At 37.7% G+C, this 24,991-nt stretch overlaps 1 protein-coding gene across 1 annotated transcript in view; it reads left to right on the forward strand.

Annotated features, from left to right (window-relative positions):
* Positions 1 to 18,640, forward strand: part of JPH1 (junctophilin 1) — a 79,505-nt gene extending 60,865 nt beyond the window's left edge. Inside the window, exons 3-5 of the mRNA XM_010575873.1 lie at positions 8,772 to 9,433; positions 17,611 to 17,706; positions 17,872 to 18,640. Coding sequence (XP_010574175.1) covers positions 8,772 to 9,433; positions 17,611 to 17,691 — 743 coding nt within the window. The 3' untranslated portion in view covers positions 17,692 to 17,706; positions 17,872 to 18,640. The remainder of the gene's footprint in view (positions 1 to 8,771; positions 9,434 to 17,610; positions 17,707 to 17,871) is intronic.
* Positions 18,641 to 24,991: the final 6,351 nt, after the last annotated feature.

The following is a 24,991-nucleotide window of genomic DNA, read 5'->3' on the forward strand; positions in this document are numbered from 1 at the left end:
ATTGTAAGGCAGCCAAATGGAATTTAAAAATTAATCCAAGCAAGATTTTTTATTTGCCCCTTGCTAGGGAGGCTGCTTACTAGCATTTAAAATGTTGTTCATACCTCACTAAAATGCAGTTGCCATCATAGCCTAAAAGTTAAAGCAGGCATCCAGACTTAGGTTTCTTTTACATCTCACCAGATAGTGTCTACAATCCCTTCCATTTCAATTCTTCTTTCTGTTTAGTGACGTGCTTATTTTTAAACTTTAGCAAATGTGTGATTTTTTTCTCTAAAGTATTCTCAAGTACCGTTAAGGAGAACCATTATTCCAGCTGACATAACCAATGTTAGATGCAGCTAAAACAGGGCAACAGGGCCTATATATGTCATTCTGAATTAAGGAATTATTAAATAACATATATACATCACCAGGAGTAGGGAATTTCTTTCTAGGGAAATCCCACCTCCAACTTGGCAATCAAGTCAGGTGCCCTCTTACTGTCTGGGGGCCAGAAATCTTACATACCTTGCTGCACATTGACCCAACCAAGAAGCAGCTACGCCATTCCATGCCCTATTGCTGGGGCACTGCAGACACCTGGGGTGATAACCTCTTAAACTACCACTAGGAAGCATTTCTTTACCAAGAGGGTGGTCAAACACTGGAACAGGCTTCCTAGAGAGGTGGTCAATGCCCCAAGGCTGTCAGTGTTTAAGAGGCGTTTGGACAATGCCCTTAATAACATGCTTTAATTTGGTCAGCCCTGACTTGGTCAGGCAGTTGGACTAGATGATTGTTGTACGTCCCTTCCAACTGAAATATTCTATTCTATTCTATTCTATTCATATCTAAGTCAGGTAGAAATGATCTCTCAGACCCCTATGCCTCTTTAAGCACCTTGCCTTATATCCATCAATTTCTCTATGGCTGTAATCCTCACCCCTCAATTTCCAGCCCCATTCAGTCCCAGTTCAGTCTGCCAAGATGGCAGACAGGGCTGCCAGGCGTTACTAAAACCATAACCATATCTCTGCTCCACTGAGTTCATCAACACATTTTACACATTCATTTGAGCTGAATTCAAGCCAGCAGCCTAGCAGTTAAAAGCTTTTTTTCCCTGTTACCAGTATAGCCTTCAGAAAAATGAGAATAAAACAGAGGAAGTACTAATGACATTAATTATAGTTCTTCCTCCACACACACATCTCCACAATGAAGCAATAATAATAAACCCTATCTTTCTAAAATTTACTGAATATAGTTATTTGCACTTTCATAATGACTCATCGAATCAATTCTTTTAGCAGACTGATAAACGATTATTTTTATTTCCTTCACCTAGAGTTACCATGCTGAATGATGAGGAATTCTTATAAAATAGGTGTCCTATCCTGAAAAATAGGATGCTAACATAGGAGTATCTTGGATGCTTGCAGGAAAAAAGAGCCCGTATTAGTTGATCATCTAATGGGTCACCAAGCTTTCCAAGTTTTACTAATGTTCATCAGAGCAGCAAATAAATGTTATTATGAGAGCATAGCTATTGTTGCCAGCAGTGATACATTAGAAAACCATTGATCACATCGGACAATAACAAACCAGATCGTTTTCACCAGCTTATTTCTCAAACAGTATCTAGCAACCTGTGGTACCAACACCAAACTATATATTTTCCTTTTTTAGTACAGTGCATTTAAACACAAAAGACTTCAGCTTTTGCTTCAACAATATCATGCCCTGGATTTGTACTGGGATATAATGTGCAGTAAGAAACTTACTTGTCGTTTACTATTTCCTTCTCCCGATCTTTGAATTCTGATTCAGTGGACGGTTCTCAGCTTCTCCAGGAAGATGACATTTATGAAGATACGTAACAAACTTATGACAAAAGGGCTATGTTGGCTTTTGGTTACTCAGAAGACTTGCACTCCATGCCTAGTTTTGACAAAGGCTTCCTGTGCAACTTTAGGCTATCACTTTAGCAAAGGTTTAGCAAAGCTTTGAGCATGACAGTGCTTTATTGACAACTCACCACTGAATTCAGAGAGATTATTCAGATGAAGTATGCACTTTGGGTCATGATTTCCCTTTGTTTTAGCTCCTCCATGTGTAAAATGGGCTATTGGTATAACCTTTTTGCTGTCTTTTGTATTGTACTTATAGATTGTGAACTTTTCAAAGCAGGAATTCACTCTTTTTTATAAAAGTGTTCAGTAGTTTAGTAAAAAGAGGCCTCTAATCTTGGAAGGTTTGCATATAGACTGTAGTGTCCTGATTGAGCAAATAACTTTGATCGTGTCGCCGTTACCCCACAGACAATAGGTAAACCTTGCAGTGAAGAGTGAGAGTCTTTCTGCTAATGATTCATATGTGTAAACAAAATTAGGGAGTGAAGTATCTGCTTCGTGGGTGGAATTTATCTATAAGTGCAACATAAATTTTCTTGTAATCATCAAATTATAATGTCATTTGTAACCTGGCTTACTCTTTATATAGCACTATATATTTGTTAACTCTTCATGTTGCACTAAAGATAGTTGTTGCACTAAAGATAGTTAGGTTACATCACATAATGCGTACTCTAGTTTAAAAAGCGGAAATAAGTGCATGCTTACCTAATAATTACTTCTAGTATACCTTGAAATTGAATCATATCATTTCAGCATCAACAGTACTTTATAATATTATATTCTGTAAATATTATATTCTAGAGCCTGCATTAGTGGCATTGCAATCTTTTTTTGCTTTCAGAAGACAACTAAAATTGTAATATGAAAAGCTTGTTTTTCCTGAATTGTAAGAATGGTAAGGCTGTTGGGACAAAAAAGTGGAAGAATTATCATGAAGAAATTAGAAGATGTTTATAAAATTATTGATAAAGTTGGGCTTTTTTCTTCAGGAGAAGCTATGTCTTTTTTTTTCCTTTTTTTTTTCCTTTTTTACTGTAAAATTGCACAGAGAGCCTAAATGCTATTTCCTTATATTAAGAAGGTGGTTTTGCCATGTTTTTCATTTTCCTCTGAAAAACAAATAGAGAGGACATGACTGAAGAACAAAATTGGTCTCTACAGTAAAGAACACGTCAACCTCTAGGTTTTAAATAGAGCTTTGCAAGTTATGATGACCTAATTAAGTATAGTCTCATTGGTAATGCCAGGTAATTCCCAAATCAGCATTTTTGCACAGGGTACATACTTACAGCACCTTCCATCCAAATCACTTTTAACTGATTTAAAGGTTGTGGCTGGGCCTTCACAAATTGGAGGGGGAGAAGGGGAAGGAGGATCGTCACCTCTTGTGCAGCAGCCAGCCAGTTTAAAACTGGGAGTACCCATCCATCATGGGGACTGGAGACACCGAGGTGACAAGGCTGCTAGAGTCCTATAACCTGTGCTTACCTATAGGGTCTTACAGGAACCTACTTCAGTCCAGGGCTGCAGGAATAGGTATCTTCTGTCATATTATGGTGAGAGGCTCTCATCTGTATTGCATAGTGTCTCAAACTTAGCTCAGAAAACCTACTCTCCCAAAACTGTTTGCTCCTTGAAGGATCACCAGCCCTACTGTAAGGAATCTTAGTGCCTTCGGCACTTCCTGAGCTCATCCTCATTCAGTCCCACCGTTTTCCCGTTTCCTCATCTTTTCTCTTTTGCAAAGAGGCCAAAATACATGAAACTGGCTGGATTGAATAGGCAGAAGTATGACCTGAAGTTCGTATATATAAATATATATCTATGCCTTTTTCCTCACTATTCTAGGTGCATTCTGCAATCCCTCTCAAGCTTCAGATTTCATCCTGAGCTGATAAGGCACAAGGTCTTTCTTAGCCTTCTTGGGAAACACTGGCTGCATTTACAGTGTCCTGCAAGGTGGCATTTTCAGACACTGCTTGAGCCACAATCCTGAAACAGCCCCATGCTGCCAATATGTATACCTCACTAGGCCATGGGAGAAAGCATGCGGCTGTCACCTCTCTAAAAATGCTGTGGCAGAACCAGGGCACCCTTCTCTTCTCATTTACAGAGCTGGCCATGCTGTCCCATCACTTACTGGAGCCCTTCCAGGAGGAAGGACGTGTTACACAAGAACTCCATGAGAAGTTCTAGATTTAGAACAACTATGAGTGTGTCTGCAACCAAACCAAAGCTTCCCTTACCCCACAGCCATCAATGAAATGCTGTTCAAGAAGACCAGCAGACACTATGTGACTTTATGTGCATACATCGCACACATCCACAGAGTCCTTTGGTTTTCAGAGGCTATTCCTCCCAAATACTGGCTAACTCATGGTGCCATCCAGCTGCTGGCATCACAACAGCTGTGTGAGCCAAAACCGCCCCATGGCAGACCTTCAGCCAGCAAAGGTGCATCAATTTTGAACTGATGGTAGGCAAAGCCAATATGTCACCATAAGAAAAGACACAGGTTCATCCACAAAGAAAGCTTATCTTTACTTGGTTGGAAGACACTTCTTGGTTCTGCTTTCCAGACCAAGTTCTCCTTAGGCACTCAGATGTATCATGTTGTCCTGGTTTCAGCTGGGATAGAGTTAACTGTCTTCCTAGTAGCTGGTACAGTGCTATGTTTTGAGTTCAGTATGTGAAGAATGTTGATAACACTGATGTTTTCAGTTGTTGCTCAGTAGTGTTTAGACTATAGTCAAGGATTTTTCAGCTTCTCATGCCCAGCCAGGGCACCTGACCCAAACTGGCCAACAGTGTATTCCATACCATGGGACGTCCCATCTAGTTTAGGAACTGGGAAGTGGAGGGCAGGGATTCGCCGCTAGGGGACTGGCTGGGTGTCGGTCGGCAGGTGGTGAGCAATTGCCCTGCGCATCATTTGTACATTTCAGTCCTTTTATTACTACTGTTGTCATTTTATTAGTGTTATCATTATCATTATTAGTTTCTTCTTTTCTGTTCTATTAAACCGTTCTTATCTCAACCCAGGAGTTTTACTTCTTTTCCTGATTTTCTCCCCCATCTCACTGGGTGGGGGGGAGTGAGTGAGCAGCTGCGTGGTGCTTAGTTGCTGGCTGGGGTTAAACCACGACACATGTCTAGGAATATATCTACTGGTTGCTTCAACTGCAAACTGAAGAACAGAACTCTGCGTTTATTTCCTAAACAGATAATCCCACCTTACCTTCTTCCCACCCTCAAATCCTATTCTGTTTCTTATTAAGATCAGGCAGCTGAGAAATCTTGTAGGATCAGATGTTAGTGACTCCCTTTCCAAATTCCCTTGGCCCTGGTTCCTTTATACTCATGCTGTAGCGTGCTCTTATGCTGAAGAAAAAGGACTCTGTTGACCATGTCTGTAGTGTTAGATAATGCCTTTCAGAAAGGGGACAAGGTAAGTCCTGACAAGTATTTTTAGTCCTCAGAAGGGACTGGGAATTGTGTTCTTACCACTTGGAGTCAGTGTTTCAGACAGGTGCATAATCTGATTGTACTGAATACAGTGAACAGACGTAAAAAAAGTCCTTGGACAATCTCCAAAGCTAACCAGCATTGAGCCAAGAATTTGAGTGTTGGAAAGAGCTGCTGGGCAAGATTGGAGGCAAGGAATGTATCTCTAATAGCCATATGTGACGTACTGGGGGGTGTGAGGGAGGGCTGCTGTGTTATGTTAAGGCAATTGCTGAATGTCTGGTCAGACACCCTCAGACATTACTTGGATGCAGAAGGCTACAGGTTTCTCTGGTGGGACTCATGTCACTTAGCATCAAATATTGCCAACTACTCAGTAAAAATATAGCATTGTTAGCTTGTTGACACTTAACTTCTTTGGGAAGCTCCAGTTAAAGATGATATTTTTGGTTTGGTTTAAGTTTTTTGTTTTCACTCTACCAGTCTCTTGTGGAGACATGGGAAGCTGAGACCTGGCTCCCTTCTTGTTTCAGAAATTCCAACACAGTTTGGAGGTCTTAGGGAGGAGAGAGAGTCCCTCTGGCCAGCCTTGGGAAGCTTTTAGGTGATTGTAGGAAACAGTGGAGAGGGACAACATTTCTGAGGCCTAGATGTGTTCCTTATGAAAGTGCCTTCAGTTCCTCAAGTGCCGTCAGATATTAGTAAAAGTCATTTTTCTAGGTAGGTGAGGAACAAATCAGGTGACATTTCAGCAGCATTGTAAGGCAGAAAAGATGGTATTCAAGTTGGGATGCTTTGACCACAGCAGTCATAAGGAACAAGCTAATGTGAATGTGGATGTGTCCACATTGGGAGTGTTGGTTGACAAGAAGCTCAACATGACCTGGCATGTGTTTGCAGACCAGAAAGCCAACCGTATCAAAAGAAGCGTGACCAACAGATTGAGGGAGGTGATTCTTCTCCTCTGTTCTGCTCTCATGAGACCCCACCTGGAGAACTGTGTTCAGCTCTGAGGCCCCAAACATAAGGACATGGCCTTGTTTGAGTGAGTCCAGAGGACAGCCACAAAGATGATCAGAGGGCTGGAGCTCCTCTCCTATGAAGACAGGCTGAGAGAGTTGGGGTTGTTCAGCCTGGAGAAGAGAAGGCTCCAGGGAGACCTTATAGCAGCCTTCCTGTACCTAAAGGGGGCCTACAAGAAAGCCAGAGAGGGACTTTTTACAAGGGCATGCAGTGATAGGACAAGGGGTAATGGCTTTAAACTGAAAGAGGGTAGATTTAGCTCAGATGTAAGGAAGAAGTTCTTCACTGTGAGGGTGGTGAGGTGCTGGAACATGTTGCCTAGAGAGGTTGTGTCTGGCCCATCCCTGGAAGTGTTCAAGGCCAGGTTGGATGGGGCTTTGAGCAACCTGGTCTAGTGGAAGGCATCCCTGCCCATGGCAGGGAATTTGGAACTAGGTGCTCTTTAAGGTCCTTTCCAACCCAAACCATTCTATGATATACAAAATGATATGATATGATATGATATGATAATATATAATCATTGCAATTTGACAGCTCCATGTCTTGAGCTTAAAGGTTAAGCAGAGCTCTTTCAGCTATCCTTTTCTCTTCACACCCCTAATTATATATCCTGTGAAAAGAGAAGAAAACCAAAGTTCATGCATGTTAAAACCCTCAGCATTACCTTATGCATCTCAGCAAAGACAGAAGGAAATCCCCTACATGACTGGGAATTTTATGAATGGTGATCGTAACTGTAACTTTGTATATGGCAACTCTTAATTTGGTTTGTGCTGCCTTTCCCTTTTACCAGGAAGTTTATAAAAAGCCATAAGAACCAAGCCTCTAGTCCTCTCCCTCTGTGCAGGCTTACTTGCTCAAGGCTTCCTCCTCAAATGTCATTTGAGAACAAATCTGGCTTGTCTACATCCAGCCTTCTTTCTCCACAGCTCCCTATTTCCATGCCTGGTTTTCAGAGATGCCAAAAGCATTGTGATTTTCCTGCTCAGAAGACATTGCATGCTTCTTCTCAGCAATGCTTACTTACCAGATGACTCAGTAACTTCCAAAAACTTCATGCTGCTCTTCCTTCCTCTGATCTTAGCGCTGTGTAGTGATGCATATGCTTCTGGCATCTGTAAAAACACTGTATCTGCCTAACACAGCTAGAGCCTCCTTTAAGCTCAAAAGCAGAAAAATGTATGCAGACATTCTTCTCTGGGCACAGAATTTCTCTATGACATAAAACACAGATAAGCCTCACTTACAGAAGATAAAAAAATCAAAGGAAAGTAGTTGTGCTAGAAGAGATAGAAGTGGAAAAACAGTTGCAATGTATTTGGCAGAAGTCATTATTGGACATACAGAAAAATCATTATCAGTTCTCTGCTCGCAGAGCTCCCCAGCTTCTGACTTCTTACAGGACCTGATCCTGGAATCTGGGATGTGGCCTCTAGGAAGAAAAATATAAAACGTTGCCCACAATACAGACAGATTGACTGTAATTTTGTTTCTTGAACAGAGTGTCTGCTCAACTCTTAGCTTTGAACTGTTAAATCAGACAACCAAAACCTGGAGCAAAGCATCTCAGCCAGCTTGTCTTTATGTAAACAGCTGCATAGAAACGCACCTTGATAAGTGAGTCCTACTGGTCAGTGTGCCCATGGGTGTTTAACTAGGATTTGAGAGGAGGATCCTTCATACTGGCTGCTCTCTAAGTATTTCCGTAGTGAATGTGAGAGTTTCTCTTCCTAGCTTCTAAGCAGAATTGTGTTTCTGACTAGAGTGGTTAACCTGGGTCTTCATATGGTAAGTGATCGGATTAGGAAGACAAAGCCAGTGTGTGAGGGTTCAAGTCACATATAAATATGTATGTAAGACAAGCTAACATGCACACAAAGGGGAAAAAAGTGATTTGAGCCCTAATTCGTGTAGGTTATAAGGGCAGAAGAGACGTTTCATTCTGATGGTTAATTACTTCCATGTCAAACAGATACTATGATCATGAGGGTAGAAGTTAAATTGATTAGGGTAATTAAGCAAAACGTACCTCAAAACATGCCTCTCAGAAAAAGAAAGAATGATAGATACGTAAGGTAAGTCAGTCTTCAGTCCCTCAGACTTCACTCAGAGACAATTTATGTCCTATGACCCTTTGCAAAGCTTAAGACATAAAGAAAGTGACTGAACCGAATTAGTAAGCAGTCCTGACAGTTACCAAAAGGTACAGTAACTTCAACTACTGAGCAATTTAAAGTAAATCACTACGGATATCAGTGAATTTTTTGTAACACCTGCCCCTGCCAGCATTTTAGCAAGGTAGTCCAGTGTGACATCCCAATGCAATAGTTTTACTGTGAAGTCTTATTTTTGTTTTAATCATAATATTTCTATTACACTATTTTTCAGGCCCTGATTATATCAAACAAAAATTTCAAGAAGGAATGGAGGTGAAAGAAAAATCTGAAGAAAAAGTTCAGGACAAACCGCCTACCCCAAAAGAGTCACCTCACTTTTATCGAAAAGGTACTACACCCCCTCGAACCCCAGAAGCAAGTCCAAGGCATAGTCCTCCTCTTTCTTCTGAGCCTTCTCCTTCAAAACAACTGAAAAGGCAAAGCTCCACTTCTGGGGCAAGACTCAGTCAAGAAAAAAAGCTTTTAGCCACTGAGAATATAATACCCACAATTAACAAGCCTTTATATTCAAAAACACCAATGAAGGAGGAAGTAGCTGTGAAACACCAGCCAAAGTTTTCAGCCCATCACAATCCCATCAGCACAGAGAATGGGGAGCTGCATGATCACTACCATGGCTATTATGTAAAAATGAATCCAACAGTGCTTCCACAGGAGCTCAGGGAAGAAGATGAATATGTCAACCCATCACCGTCAACACTTGCACGGATACCACCCTCACAGAAGCCAAGTCCTGCTAGATCTGGGGGTAAGCCAGATGCCAAAGAAAACAAACCTGACACAAAAATTAAGAAACCAGAATTTGCTGCACCAAAGAACCCAGCTAATAATGAGTCACATTCAGCAGTGGAAAAAGAAGTAGAAAACAGCTCGGTGAGTACTGCAAGAAACCTTTTCACTTTCACTGCCTTTTTGCCTCCTAGTACTGAGCTTTGTAACCTAAAGACAGGTAAAGCTCACTTCTGACAAATCTTCATCTGGATACAATCTGCTAGTTAGAACCCACTACACCAGACTGGAGTAAGGAACAAATACTCCAGTCCTTTATATTATCCTTTTTGAAAACTGGGAAGGGATAGTTGATAGCCAGATACTGACAGACTTTTGAGACATGAATCCCTATTGCATCCATAAACACAAAAGTGTGATAGTGTGTGTATTAGTGTGTGTATGTATGTATATATGTGCGTTTTGTGTGCGTGTAGATGCATATTTGCAGATACATATATTCCCCCTGCCAAAACAATGTTCGTTGTACTTCAGTGGATAATTGGGCAGTACTGGAAGTTACATTCATGCTCTTCCCCAAAGGTCTACTTTTGACTACTCTTGGAGACAGGATGCTGGCCTGTGGTCTGACCCAGTCCAGAAAATCTCCCTTTTCATTGTCTTCTCTGTGTTGATTGTAGGCTCTAAAAACAGGCAATTTGCATCAAAATATGAACTGTTTTAAAATGTATACTTCTAACAATGCTTGCGTTTTACAGTGATGTGAAAAATTTTACTTTTTTTCCATCAGAAAATGGAGGAGTTTTAAAACTATACATTCAGATCAGTGTGAATCAAAATCTCATTATTATTTAGAAATAATAGAACTATCAATAGTTACACAGAAAAGGAGAGATGACTAATAGCATTTCTATGCCATGTTGGGAGAAGAAGCCACGTTATCGAATTCAGAATCTATGATGATGATAAAGTTATTTCTGGTCCAAGAGAAACTCAGGAGAATGTTAGTTGTAGATTCTAAAGTTAACCTTTAGCAAATGAAGAGGTCTAGATAATTGTCATAATGTTTCTTTTTTATAAGCGTTGTTTCTTTGAATCATTTTTGGTACTCCAGTAGAAAAAAAACAGTGTGTCATTATTGATGGGATAAACAGAATGACCCATATAATGAGATCCAGATAGCCTAGCACTGATCTCAGGCAAACAGTTGAATAATTGACACCAGTCTTCATTAATAAAGTAATTAAAAATAAAGAGGTAAGAATTTCCAACCAACATGCATTGTAAAAGATCTTGTCAAACAAGGCTGACATCTTCAGGTGTAACAAAGGAATCATATCCTCAATGAAGAAGGTCACTTGATTTGCTTTTACACAGTTAGTTATTCTGACAAGGAAGCCAGAGTAATGCAAAGGCTAAATGTCACATTAAAATAATTTTTAAAAAAATGACTGATGGTTCTCAAAAAATAATTAGAAAAACATCAGTAATTTGGTATTATTTTGGTGAGATCATTCTTAGATTAATTCTGCTGCTCTATTTTATTAACATTCTTATTAATGACATGGAAGAGGACATAAAAGTATTACCCATGAAGTTTACAGAAGACACAGACACCAGGAAACTGATAAATAATGAAGACAATAGATCATCAATACAAGCTGATCCAAATCACCTGCTAAGAAAGATGCAAGTATAATTATCCATGTGTAGTGCAGCACAATGTAAGATTCTATATTGAAAGACAGTTAATAGAGCCTGGCCATGCAGGATCGGGACTGGAAAAGGTTGGTGGATCAGGAGCAAGAGAGGCAACTGAGCATGAGCTCCCAGTCTGTTGCTGTTGTTCAGAGATGTTAATATAATCCTTAGATTTATCAACAGGAAAGATTAAGCAAGAGTACATGGGAGTCTGTTTTATCTGGTTTTGGCACTGGTGCAACCACTTCTGGAATAAAATACAGTGTCCATAAATCAGGGATTTAAAATGAAAAAACCTTAAGGGGAAGTCCCATGAAGAGCTGTAAGAGTGATTAAAACATATCTTATAATGAAAGATTGAATGTAAAAAAATCTGACACATTAAATCACTTTCTGTAAGTACACTTTATAAAATAGTTTCCCAAGCTAACAGGTAAACATGTAAGAAGATCCAACAGCTGGACAGATTTAGATAAAAGTCATCTTTTAACTTGCTTTTAATGGTATTAATTAAATGTAACATCAGTTTTCAGATGCTGAGTTTTTGGTACTGTCACTGAATAGTTCAATAATGAGCATTTTGTCAAAATGATACCCTCTAGTTCAGCAGGAAGCTTATATTCTGTTTTGTGCGGATCAAAGTAGATGTTCACAGTGGTTTTGTAATCTGCAAATCTGTAATACAGCTGATATCAGCCCTTTAACCTTTCAAATCTCACAGATATGACTCCTATCTAGGGTAACACAAAGCTGTCAGGCTTGTGAATGTTGAGTGAGCGTGCACAGAATTTTAGCCTGAATTGGAATTTTTTGTTTGGCTCTGGTTAAAATAAGTGGCTAGAAATAGTCCTTATTTTTCCTACATTCCATCCAAATCAAATAATGGTTTAGAGCTGAGGGAGTCTTCACTTTAAGAAACCAAGTAGGGCACCTAAACAGTAGTTTACTGACCTTCTAGAATAATCAGGATAAGGACTGTGAACCTTTGGCTTCTTACCAGGAAAGGTGGAAAAATGATGAGATATTGTACAGTAGCTGCTGTTTGTTTACTGATACTATAGGTCATCTGGGAACTGTCCCTCTGCTTCATTTGGAGCACCCTAATTGCGTTATTCTTATTATCAGCATTTCAATAAGGGAGGAAGGTAGAATTTAGGAACTCATTTTTAATATAATGGTATTTTAAGATATATGTAGATGTATGTGTTTTTTTCAAAGATGTCTTCCATATGTGTCTATAAATTTGCCCTTATAGAATAAATTTCATACATGCTTCTTCCTTTAAAATGCTGAAATGAGTAAAAATCCTAAAACAATTAAAGCAGAAAGGAGTAGAATACTGGCCTATCAGGCTGAGGGAAAGACTTAGTACAGAATGACTGTTAACACTGCCTGGAGACTTTTCTTTTTAGTTTTTAGTATCACCTTTCAACTTCAGAAAAATAGTAGCCTATTCTGCCAGTGGTCCTGGACTGAGCGCAGCAGTGTGCTGCAGTTACACAGTGGCTGCGTAACCTAAGAGTGCGCAGTTACTGAGGAGAAGTCTTATTAGTGTACTTCTCTTTATCCCAAACACTTCTAAATGTTGAGAGACTTCAGAATTCTAGGGCTGCACTGGGGAATTATTTTGTTTTAGTCAGTAATTGCAATTGCTTTATAGTCATCCTGACAAATGATTTTGTTGTGGTTTGAAAGTAAACCTGCCTTCAATCCTTCATAGAAGGTTAAAAATATATTTTTAAAGTCATATAAAGAGAAAAGAACTCTCACTCTCATGAAAAGAGAATGAGAAAACATGTTTCTGGAATGCAAAAATTAATCTATAACATTTATTGAGCACTTTCATTAGATTATCCAAAAGTGCTGTATAAAATTGTGCTGTGCTTTTTCCAAGTTTCCAGTGATAATGCATTAAGAACATAGATACAGAATGTAAGATTTTCAGTTCTTCCTTCTATGTATCTAAATCAAAGCCGTTTCTCACATCTGAATGAAACATAAACTTTAATTTGGATTAATAACTTTAAACAACTTTATTTACAGAAAAGTCTGCAGCAGCTGTTTTAGTAATCAAATTAATGTTTCATATTTTCTGTGAATCTGTTACATCCTTAAGAGTGTCATCTGTGCAATATGTTAGTTATAGGAACAGTATTGTTCTCTAGATATCTCTAGATATCCCCATTTCTGGCATTATACTTGAAAAATATCAGCACATACATCTTACACCACACATATAAATGTGTTTCTCTATGTACTTCTTTTCTAATGTTCAAAAATCAGTTTAAAATCATTTCAGAACTCATAAGAAAGAGTCATAGTTTTATCAAGGTAAAAACATGCATAAAGCATGATGACAAACTCACCATTGGTCAGCTGCTCCAAAATAGTTGCCTGTTTGCAGGCATTTACCCTAATAAATGAGACGTAAATCATCCTTTTTTCACTGACAATTAGGCACCTTCAAATTACCTTATATTTGCCACAGTGTGAAGTGTGCACAGAGACACTTGACCACAAACCAGTACTAACTGTTGTTTCTAATTGCTTGTTAGCAGCCTCTAGCCCCGGTCTCAGCGTGCATGCTGCTGTCCCACCTTGAATATGGGCTAATTTGAGATTGTCTTGGATTTGGGTAAAAAGGAGAACTGAATTGCAAAAAATACCATTGTAGTGTATATTCATGAATACACATTTTATTTGCCTGATATGCGTCCATGTGTTGCTAGGTCAGGTACAAGCCCAGACACAAGTGTTCTACTATATTTTCATTTTTTTCATTTTGTAGGTAAAGATTTTTAAGCCATACAGAGTGTTTATCCTGGTTTTTACCTGTATCTAAAATCATTACGTTTTGCTGAATGTTACCCAGTGTGCTTCTACTCTCACCTCTTTGCTCATTTAACATCCATTTAGTAAGGGGTATAACTACCATGATGTTAGAAAAATAGATCAGCATTTGCCTGACCCTAAAAAAACCTCTGAGCAAGAACTTTATGCTAAATTTAATAGGCATTCCTAATGCAATGGGATTACAAGACTAGTCTTGATACTTCCTGGCACTACATTTTAGGAAAATAACTTTCTTCCCTCCACAAATGAAAACTAATCATATGGTTATATTTTTAGCTACCTAAGTGTCTGACTTACTAGAAGCTGAAAGGGCAGTTTTTAAGCAGGACTGGAGTTTTTCTACTACAGCTTCTTTAGTGCACCTGTTCTGGTCACTCTTGGACTGTTCAGACTAATTTTGACTTTTGCTATTTTAAGCCCTTGCAGGACACTGAAGTCGTATTTATGGCATTTGTCTTAAAGCATTAAATGCTCATTTCATAGGTGTCTACAAAACAGGTAGTAGTTTACTGCATAATAACCATGTGCTGTACAAATATTGTTTGATCTTTTTTTAGTACATCAGGAAATTCTGCTTTGAGCTGAAAGTTGTAGTTAATCAGAAGAGGAAGCAAAATTCACATAGCAAGCCAAAGGAGATGAGATTTACTTCTTTGTATAAGGCAAAGATCATTATCATAAACAGTTAACACATTTTTCTTTGATCTTCATATAAAATCAACAACCCAGTTCTTAAGGTGTCACTTTCTCCTGTCTTTGTAGATGAGATTTCTTGATTCAGACTATAGCCCCTAGGTTTTTTAGCCTACTTTATCTAATTTTATTGTGGTGAGATTGTTATACCTAACTTGACTGACAGATGCATTAATAGAGAAGTCCCCTCCCCCTCCACCAAGCTTATTTCTGTAATACTGTGCACTAATGATACTGAGTTGCTGTTTGAGCTGCAGTCCTAAATTGCCATTCAGCCAAAAGCTGTCTGGCAGCTATCAGGATGCTGTTTCAGGACATATTTCAGGTAATGAATGAGTTCCTGGCTCCTCTGAAGTCCCCATAAGTCCAAATTTTTCTTCAGTAGTAATAAATCAACTTGATTTCCATGGATGTAATTTTCAAATATGCAAAGCATTAGACGGCCAAATCCCAGTGAATTTTAGCAGTATTAGGCAATGATCTCCTTCAATTCCTTGCAATTCCTGGTGCAGTATAACTATAAAATCTTTAGGTGCGATCCCAAACTATAAAGGAGCTATTGACCTGATTTTGATCAAACAGGGAGTCCCTATTAGAATCATAGAATCATGGAATGGTTTGGGCTGGAAGGGACATTTAAAGATCATCTAGTCCATCCCCCCTGCCATGGGCAGGGACATCTTTCACTAGATTAGGTTGCTCAAAGCCCCATCCAACCTGACTTTGAACACTGCCAGTGGTGGGGCATCCACAACTTCTCTGAGCACTCTGTTCTAGTGGCTCAGCACGGGAAAGAAAGATGCTGAACCCAAATCTTAGTGGAAATTAATAGTGTAATCATACTTTCTGTAGAGAGGTATGTAATATTAGCATGTACATACTATTCTGGTTTGTCATGAGAGTCAGGGATTTTTTTTGCAAAAGAAGTTGTTAAATGGAAGGTTCACTCTAAGGGTGTTGACACTGATATTCCAAGACAGCAAAACTGAGAGATTCTCAAAGTAGCTGTTGTTTCAAGTAAAACAAATTCTATTGCTCAAAGTCTTCCAATATGGCTTTCATGCATAAATTTCACAGTTGCCAAGTGCATTTGGTGAGAATCCTGATGGGAACTTGGATTTCCTTCACAGTAGAAAAGCACAGAAGTAGCCAGCACAATTGTGACCATGCAGAAAGAAAGAAATTAACCTTAAGTTACACACTACTACAACAGCAAGGCTGCTTACAGTGCTGTGGTCAGAAATGTAACCATATCTGGAGTCATGCTTTCCTTTTATGCCTGTTCTCTGTCACCAGGTGTCTCATATTCTTTGGCACATAGTGGCTCACTTCCAATAAGAAGGAAGGAACGTGGTTCCGCTTCTTTTCTGTGACCCAGTGGTTAAAACATACCACTGGTAAGTGGGAACTTGTTATTCAAAATCCCTTTGACTAAGGTGACCTTAAACCTAGTCTTCAATTTCCTAGTAAGTATTTTAGACATTCTGCTGTTAAGTAAAATGTGAATGTTTCTGCCAATACCATTACCCCTATGGCAACATTTAACTAGCATCCTGATAGTCCCAGTCATTGTTTGAACTTGAACACCTAGTTCCTCAGCATGTGAACAGATACTTCTGAATAGGTGCAAAGGGAACTTTATGGATAGAGGTGCTGGTTGGGTTTAGACTCCCCAGAGATTTAAGGAGTACTTGCCATAATATATTTTGTGACTTTTTCAAGAACTTAGCAGTACATATCTGGCCTGCCATATTAACTACTGTGTAAAGGTGTGTTCTGGTAGAAAGTGTTTAATGAGACTGTTTCGGGGTGAGAGCATGTGATATAGTAATGACACAAGTCCTATTCAACAGCTTCCCAGTTACACTGCTGCAGCAAATTAATAATAGCAAGTTCTTACACCTTAGCATTCCAGAAATTATATAGCTAATCTTAGCATTGTCATGAAGCATAATGAACTTCTGCAAGGCATGCCTTATGTGGAAAGAGAAAAAAATTATGTCATTTCTAATGAAATATTTACCTTCTTATGCAAGCCAGTGATCCTTACGTATCTCAGAAGATAGCTTTCTGCAGAGATTTTTTGGTGGGCTTTTTTGTGATTTAAGAAAGTATTGTCTGAGTGAAGAGTTTTTCTGTTTCTACTTAGAGTAAATGTGCAACCTTGAAATATAAGCGTATACAAATATTTGTGAAAATATGTTGTAGTAAACCAAATACATGAAGAGGAGAACAGAAGAGAATTTCCATCTGTTCAGGACATTATTTCAAGTTGCTCATTAGAAAGCATCCGTGTTTTAAAAAATTTATCCAAAATTGCTGAAAAGAATTAAAAACTTCCTTCTCTGGCTTCACAGAAAGACTAAAGTTATGTAATGATTAAGTTTTCTAACCAAGTTTAGCTCTAGCTAGGAAGGGAAAGAGTATTTTGACTTTTCATTTCTTCAGTACATAGGTCTGTAAGATAAGTGTCAGAGTAAATCAAAACGAGTTTAATTTTACAGGTGTGAAATTGTTTTTTAATCTGTAATGGAAACATTGCTAGGTATGTTAGTGCGATGGTAAGTGACTTTTTTTTCTCCTTTTGGTTATGAAAACAAGGGTATTCTTTTCATAAAACACATTGTCATGTCTGTTTTGAAATGGGTTGGAATTAGAGAAGGAACCTACTGTAAGGGTGAAGAGCAGTGCTCCGGCTTTCCTAAAGTAGTTCAAGTTCTTTGTTTTACTTTATTTTAAGCTGATATTGTTTTTGTGTTCATGGGTTTGTTTTCATTTGTTTATGCAGTCGTATTTGTCAGATGGTTTAATCTCAGTGTAATTAAGAACAGTGTAATAATATTCTCTCACCTGTATTTATCCAGCTCATTTTCACAATATCATTGAGATGTTATTCAGCTCACCTGAATACCAAGGATAATGGCTATGTTTAAGGAGCAGAGTCTGTATTTTTAATATTTAGGTAATCTTTCAGAGCAAGGTCAAGACCAGTAGAAATTACAAAGTCAGGTCATGCTCATTGCTGTGCAGTGTGGAAGGTTGCATTAATTCTGGTATCTTTATTTTATTTTCAGGGCCCTAACTCAGTCATGATCGCACTGGTAATGCTGTTGAATATTGGTTTAGCCATTCTTTTTGTCCATTTTCTAACTTGATTGGAATTAGGAAAGGTAAGAAAGGTCTTGTTTTCATATAAAATCACCATATCCACCCCACCTCAAATGATAAAGATTTAATTTCTTTGCATACTTTTAATGTTCCCTACTTTAATTTTAGCTATGCCTGAATGTGATTCAACATAGTTATTTAATAATGTAACTGTTTTGACCCTTCAGTGAAGTCATGACAACTAGTGGTGTTAGCCCACAGTTCTCTGCAGTTGTGTCATCAGCCTTTTAAATGGCACCTGTCATACTCAGACACAGGGAAGGAGGCTTGGAATTAGGATGGGACGCAAGAGAGATGAAACTTGGAAAATTCAGCCAGGGGCCCAGATCAGTTTCTCTGCTGATGGCTCGTGGCTTTGGGGTCCTCTGAAAGGTGAAGCAAGCAGCCATGTTGGAAAACAAACAAAATAATCTGCTGAAGCAGCCCCGCCAGTGAAGTGCGTTGGCTTCTCCATCTGTTCCAGCAGAGTGTGACTAAACTGGAAATGTACGGAGCTGCACTTTTTGTTGATGGAAGCTAACAGCTGCCTTACTATTTTACCGTCTGATGTTTTTAGTGGGGAGATGGGAAAACGACTGCCAGAGGAATGTGGTCAGAGGATTCTGTTGCTGTGGAAGTGATTCCAGCGTTCACTCCTATCTCATTAGAAGAAATAGTTAGCAGCATCAGTCACCAGTCTTATTCCATTACCTGCTGCTTTTAACATCTCCTGCAGTGTTCTGGGAGATTGAATTTCATTTGCCTGTGCATGATTCTGTTCATTCGTTGTTTATGAAATTTGATGTATAGCCATAACATAGTGTCTAGTCCAACCTGGAGAAAGCTACCAGTTCTGCCTAGCAGCAGAAGCAGAAAATGAAATGTCTTTTTCTAATCCGAAGATAAAATTCTTAAATTCATTTTCCTAAACTTGAAGAGCCGATTTGATTTAAGGTTTAGTAAGTAATGTACCATGACTGCAAAACTTAAAGATGTTGATATCTTCCTAAAAATGCTCAAATGCTTATGCCAGTAGCAAGCAAAATTTTTCATAATAAAAGAATAAGAATCTTAAGTTGATATCAGCACATTCTAAACAGGAGGTGGAATATCAGAATAAGCCAAGAAAGATGAGATATAGGGTTTGCATGTTGACTTTTTTTCTTTTTTTTTTTTTTTTTTTTTTTTTTTTTTTTTGGTGCTGTGGTAATTGGTGATTTGAATTACGATGTTTCAACACTGAGGTATTTTGCCAGCGGTGAAAATAAAGTCTTGTCTGAGTGCACATTAATGCCAATGACAGTTAAGCTAGCTAATGCTCATAATAAATTATAATTTTAAATACTAGATTTGTGTTGAATACATTCAGGTAGAGCGTTGAGAAATGTTAAGTGATTGTTTATCGATTTGATGCCTTCAGTGTCTTTAAAGTCCATTTATGATTTTACCTCAGCATTAAAAAAGCGTCAAAATTTTTCATTTGGAAAGTTTGTCTTAAGTAGTTTCACAGCCCTTTGTTCAAATGATGTGGTCATGTTTCTTTTTATGTGCCATTATACTGTAATTATTGTACCCTATATTAATCAAAAGCATGCTTATTTACTGAAAATATGTGGTGTGATCATTTGGCAAGTAAATATTTTAATTGAAAGCTACAAAAAGCAAAGGGCTTGTATTACGGTTTATTTTATCGCTATTAGAAAACCTTTCATACAATATAGTTTTTGAACCTGTTTGTAAACTTTCTAAGTGTTTGCATGGTTTAATGGGCAACATTCTTACAAAGTACTTTAGCTATCTTTTGATGCAGCATATTAAAGTAACATAGGTAGGGACTGAATATTGTGCAGCGAAGCAGCTCTGAGCAGGGCAGTAACACCGTGGTGTTTTTTACAGAAGTATGTTGAGAATCCTGTGTTTTGACCAGTGTGGATAAAGAAGAAAGCAGAAAGAGAGCAAATGAAAATAGAACTTGTATATTTATTTTTTAAAAAAGTTTAAATTGTGTTTTAAATTTAGGAAAGTAATTTTTAAATAAGAACAAAATTTTACAAGTTACTGTGTAAGCCTTGATATAATGGACAAAATGTTCCATCCAACAGTGAAATCAGACCCTGTCTCCTTACATGGAGAGGTAATTTTTGTAACTGACATATTTAATTCCTATTAAATGTTTATTTAAAATACTTTATGCTCTGGAAATAATGGGTAACAAAGCTTATGAAAATGTTTATAAATTTAAGTAAGCATGTTAGTACCATTTATAAATATGTATGATTTATAAGCTTTTTTAAAACAAAGCTCAAACAAATTGTTGGTATTTTTCTAAAATGTGCACAGCTGTATTTTACATGAAAGGCTATTTATAATTGGTTGTTATACTGTACACTACATTTTGGACAGCACAATGAAGCCTGCCAATGTACTTAATAATGTCATTTTGTCTATTTAAAGTTTCTTGCTGTCAAAGAATGAACTCTTTATCTTTGAGTTTCTCTATTTATAATTCTTGACCCAAAATGTACAATGTACAGTTTTCACAACTGTATTTGCTCTAATAAAAATAAGTTGGTTATTAATAGAGTTTCAGACTAGTTTTTCCTGTTTATGAATTACTTTGTTCACTCTGGAAACAATTTTTCTAACAAATTCAATAAACAAGGAGTGAAGCAGGAAGATGGGTGAAGTCCTGGCCCCTTTGAAATCATTGTGAGTTACTGTTTTCAACAAAACGATTCTGGGAAACAATTAAAAGTGGTAAAAAAAGAGGAAAAAAAAGTCAAGTTTCCTTAGGTGTCTTCTACCTTCTGATACAGGATTTTTGTATCATTATAAATTTAGCATCTTAAATTATATTCCCACTACAAGGATGGTTTAATCAATCTTGTTTTAATCAGTGAGTGACTGGTCCATTAACAGCTATTCTTGTAAGTGAATCAACAACTTCTTTAGACTTCCGCCCTTCTCAAGGTCTTCATACGTTCAAAATTAGCATGAAGTTTGTGAGCCAATATTCTACATAGAGAAAATTCACCATTACAACTGTCTTAAAGCCACCGCATTTGCTGAACTAGGAAATCAGCTGAGAATTTTATTTTCTGTGATTCCAGTTCAGATTACTAGCCAACTGTACTGAAATCCTAATGTTTAGTTGAAAAGGAGAGCAAGTTTTCTTAGTAGTTCCTATGTAATGGAAACATGGTTTTAGGAAGTAATTGTTACTCTCTTATTCTTTAAAATAATTCTACCAGCATGAGGCTTAACTTTAAGAATTTGTATTTTCTATGCAATAACTCACTCCCTGAAGAAAATTTTTGGCACTTCAAGTAGAGAAAAATACATTCTCAAGAAAAATAAGCAGAAATAACTATAATGCCAGAAAATTTTACAGTCAAGTTCACTGAGACAACTCTTCTTTGACATTTTGTGATCCACGTTGTATAACATGTTCAAGAGTGAAAGGAAAGTTGACATTAAATATTTCTTAAGTTCTACAAAGGTGATAATATACTCAGGCATATATTAATCTTAACAGCAACAAGCAAAGGATTTGCCCAGAAATAGAAGAAAAAAAAGTTTTCATAGTCAGCTGAGAAATACGACAGCTTTCCCTGCCCATCAATGTTCATAATTCTCAAAAATCAACATGTACATAGAAATACAACAATTTTTCTATGGTGCCTGAAAGCAGATCTCCTCTGAGATGTTTTTACTGGTGGTTTCTATCAGTTGTAAACTTATAAATGGGTTTATGTGGGAATGCATCTGCTATGCCTATGGGGAAAAAATACCCATGGACACACAATGCAACTTAATGTTCCAAGACTTGCTCTAGCATGGAAAATTTTACACCACTTAAGTGCAAGGAAATTTTTTCCAAAGCAAAGTAGTTTCTCCTGGCACAGTTGTGGTTTTGCCCACAGATGCCAGTAGGCAGTGAGCTCTCACCTTTGAATTTGCGGTCTGGTTTCTTCAGCAACTCCATTTATCTGTTTATACAATATATATAGTATACACAGAAAGACAGCAAATGAATGATGTTGAGGTGCCAAAGGCTGAAGAAAAAAAATCATCTGTTATCATTGCTTTTTAGTGTATCTAGTCCTTTCTCTACTCAGTATATCTAGTCCTTACCTTGCCTTTCTGTCAGAAAAGCAGTAAGGAATGCAGAGTGTGGAATCTTTTGCATTTGCTTTCCAAAAGGAGGGATTCAGTTTAAAAGCAGAAATTTCATGACATGACTACAACTTGCGTTTCAGATACAGATGGATGTTAAAAAAATCATTAATACAACTGAGTGCTGCCTTTAAAAGGAGTAAACACCTCTTTATGAGCATTTGTTTAAAAGTCTTGAAATAGTTATTTACATAACTTCTAATGACACATTACATCTCTATTAAAAGCTCTATTAAGATACAGTTACACAATATTAAAAGATTCCGACAATAATGTGGATGCAATGATAAAAGCCTGCAGAAATGTACTGCTCATTGAGCTACAGTAACTTTCTTAGTTGTTACTAATAAAACATGGTTGTGAATGATATCTAAATGATTTTACTCATAGCTCATTTGAACCGTTTGGTCAAGGAAGACAGTTCTATGTACCATTCTCCTATGGAAATGTAATTCAGTAAACAAAGCAAATGAAGAGAAGAGAAAATAAATAAGCCTTTCAAATGAAGTAGTCTTCTCATTCTCTCATTTTAATACTCAGAGAACCAGGAAAAAATAGAAATTATGTTAAGTCTGAGCAAGAAGCTGTGGATGCCAACATGCTGTAGCTGAGCCACCTACAGCATCCATCTCAATTTTTTTTTTCTACTGGACGCAGAAACTGCAAAATAAGAGACGTTACACCTCCTACCATTGTAGGAGGTAAATATAATTTCCATACCCAACATCTTTAAGAAAAACTGTCTATAATGTCAATGGCTTTTAGACTAGGAGGAAAAAGTCAAAACTTCATCTGTCTAAACAGTTTATGTTGTGACCATCACTGTAACAGCTGAACAAATCCCTCACCCCCAGAAAACCAATAACAAAAATGAAGCTGGTAACAGAATTTGTTTAAGTCTCTCATGTTTCTTCCTTTTCTTTGCTAGAAAGAGGGGAAAAAAAAAAAAAGCAGGGAACAGATGACTTTTTTTAACCTGATAATCTAAATTTCATCATTTCAATATGTGTTTGTTGCAGCTAAGGTTTTTCACAGTCACTTGGGACTGGTTATCTGGGAGATTTTAGGTGCAAAGTGGCAGGATATTGAGTGCCAGTTCTCCAAGAGGAAGGTCTTGAATTTTTTCCAGTGATGGAAAAGAACAGGATTTTCCTTATCACCGTTGAAATAGTGGTGGTTGTATTTTTTCTGGGTTTCCACTATTTTTTTAATTACCTTTTATCTTTCACTGCCCACCCAGCCCCCAACACTAGAAAATTCAACATACTCTTCTTTTCCCCACACACAGCCATTTGTCCCCACACTTCCACCACTTCCTCCAGTAACACATGCTTTTTCAGTTGAGCATGCTTCTTTAAGCAGCGAGTTTAGCTTTCTATGGCTATGGAAACCATCTCTCTTGCAGTTTGACCTACGCCGAATTGCATGTGTCATGTCACAATTTTCATTTGGTCCGGTTTTCTGCATACTATTGATGCTGGTTTATGCAGCTGTATTCTGATTTCAAATCTATATTCGCTATTTTCAGTGTCAGGACAGTGATTTAAACACAGTATGTGGGAATTGAAGAGAAGAGAAAAGAAAATGACTGAAAACACTATACACAGATATTTCTAATGGCTCTTAGTAATTCATAGAAACCAACATAATGCTGTCATCATTGAGAAAAAAAATCTTGTATCAACTGGGTTATGAACTCCACCACAACTGTCCACAGCAAGATTGTGAAAAAGACTGGCCATACAGCTGAAGCTGATTCTCAACTCAGAAGACAAGGAGTCCTGCTGAGGGTTGCGATTTACTTGGACGGTGTGGTATGATGATTTCTGGACTTGATATATAAACATGTGGATTGTTGGACGGAATAAAATACATCCTCTGTTGGAAATTTGGTTTTGCTCACTTGCCTGAGTCTTTATATGTCTTCCTCCATGTCTTATACTGATTAATCAGACAGATCCATGGAAATTGGGGCACATACATTTAGACAAAGACTAGGTTTTACTTTCATAAGTGGCTTCAATGTTAATTAAGTAAAAAGCAATAAATGACAGAAAGCTGAATTATAGGCTTTAAGCCATAGGTTTTGAACTCTGCTTTTTTTTATGCTGATTTATCCAAAATTGGAAGAAAATACAGAATATAGTCAAAGAGTAGAATTCCAGGTGTTATCCTTCACTATAATAATGTGTGTGTTAATCCATGACAGTACCTGAATTCCTTTGAAATCAATACATTAATTTGAGAGAGGAGACATGTCTTTCTCGAATTTCCAAATTGTGGATCACTGAATAGCAGCTTGGCAGAGACACTGCATTAGGCCACAAAAGACAGATCATGACCAAGGTTTCTGAGAATGGCTGCCTATATTTAAAGTTCTTAGTCTACACTTAATGACCTAAGTTTAAAAATTTTCCAGCCTCTGAACACCTCACAGTTACCATTCAAAGACATTTGCAGGGAGGGGAAGGGGGGAAGCAGCAGGAAATCAAATATTACGCTGAAAACTGCAGCCTATGAAAATGTTGAATCTGGTCTAAAAATATGCCAAAAGTTGAAAGCATTTAGATCTGGATTTTGGATCAGCCATTGGAGCTACAAGCTCTAATTTTGGGATTTCAGTCAGAATCCAAATCTGGGTCTGATTCCAAGGCACACAACTGAAATGCTTGAACTGGGAGTGCTTTTAAGGGGGGGGGGGGGGGGGGTTAGTTAAAATCAGGCTGCAGTAACTCTGGGTTAATTAAACCCATTACGTTCTGTACTTCTGGAACAGTGTCATTAACTGTATTTAACATTGCAATTTTACTATATTCAGGACATGTTCCACAGAATACCTCTGAAAGTGTCATAATTTAAGATAATGGTGCTTAATTACTTATCCATTTTTAGCTGCAAAGTACTTTTATCATGTAATACCACCCAGCCTTCAAAAATATTGTAAACTGCTTTCCATTTTAATTATGACAGTTCTAGATTTTGTTTAGGCCACTGATGAGAATGTCACGAAAGGATGGGATCGGCTACCATGGAAACAGTGAAGGCAGAAGAGCACCAGCAGCATTTCACAGGGGCTAGGACTAAAAAAGACATTCTGCAAAGAGAAGGTAACTGAAAGACATTTACATCACA

Source organism: Haliaeetus leucocephalus, unplaced genomic scaffold, assembly GCF_000737465.1.
Source record: "Haliaeetus leucocephalus isolate CR32 unplaced genomic scaffold, Haliaeetus_leucocephalus-4.0 Scaffold506, whole genome shotgun sequence".
NCBI lineage: Eukaryota > Metazoa > Chordata > Aves > Accipitriformes > Accipitridae > Haliaeetus > Haliaeetus leucocephalus.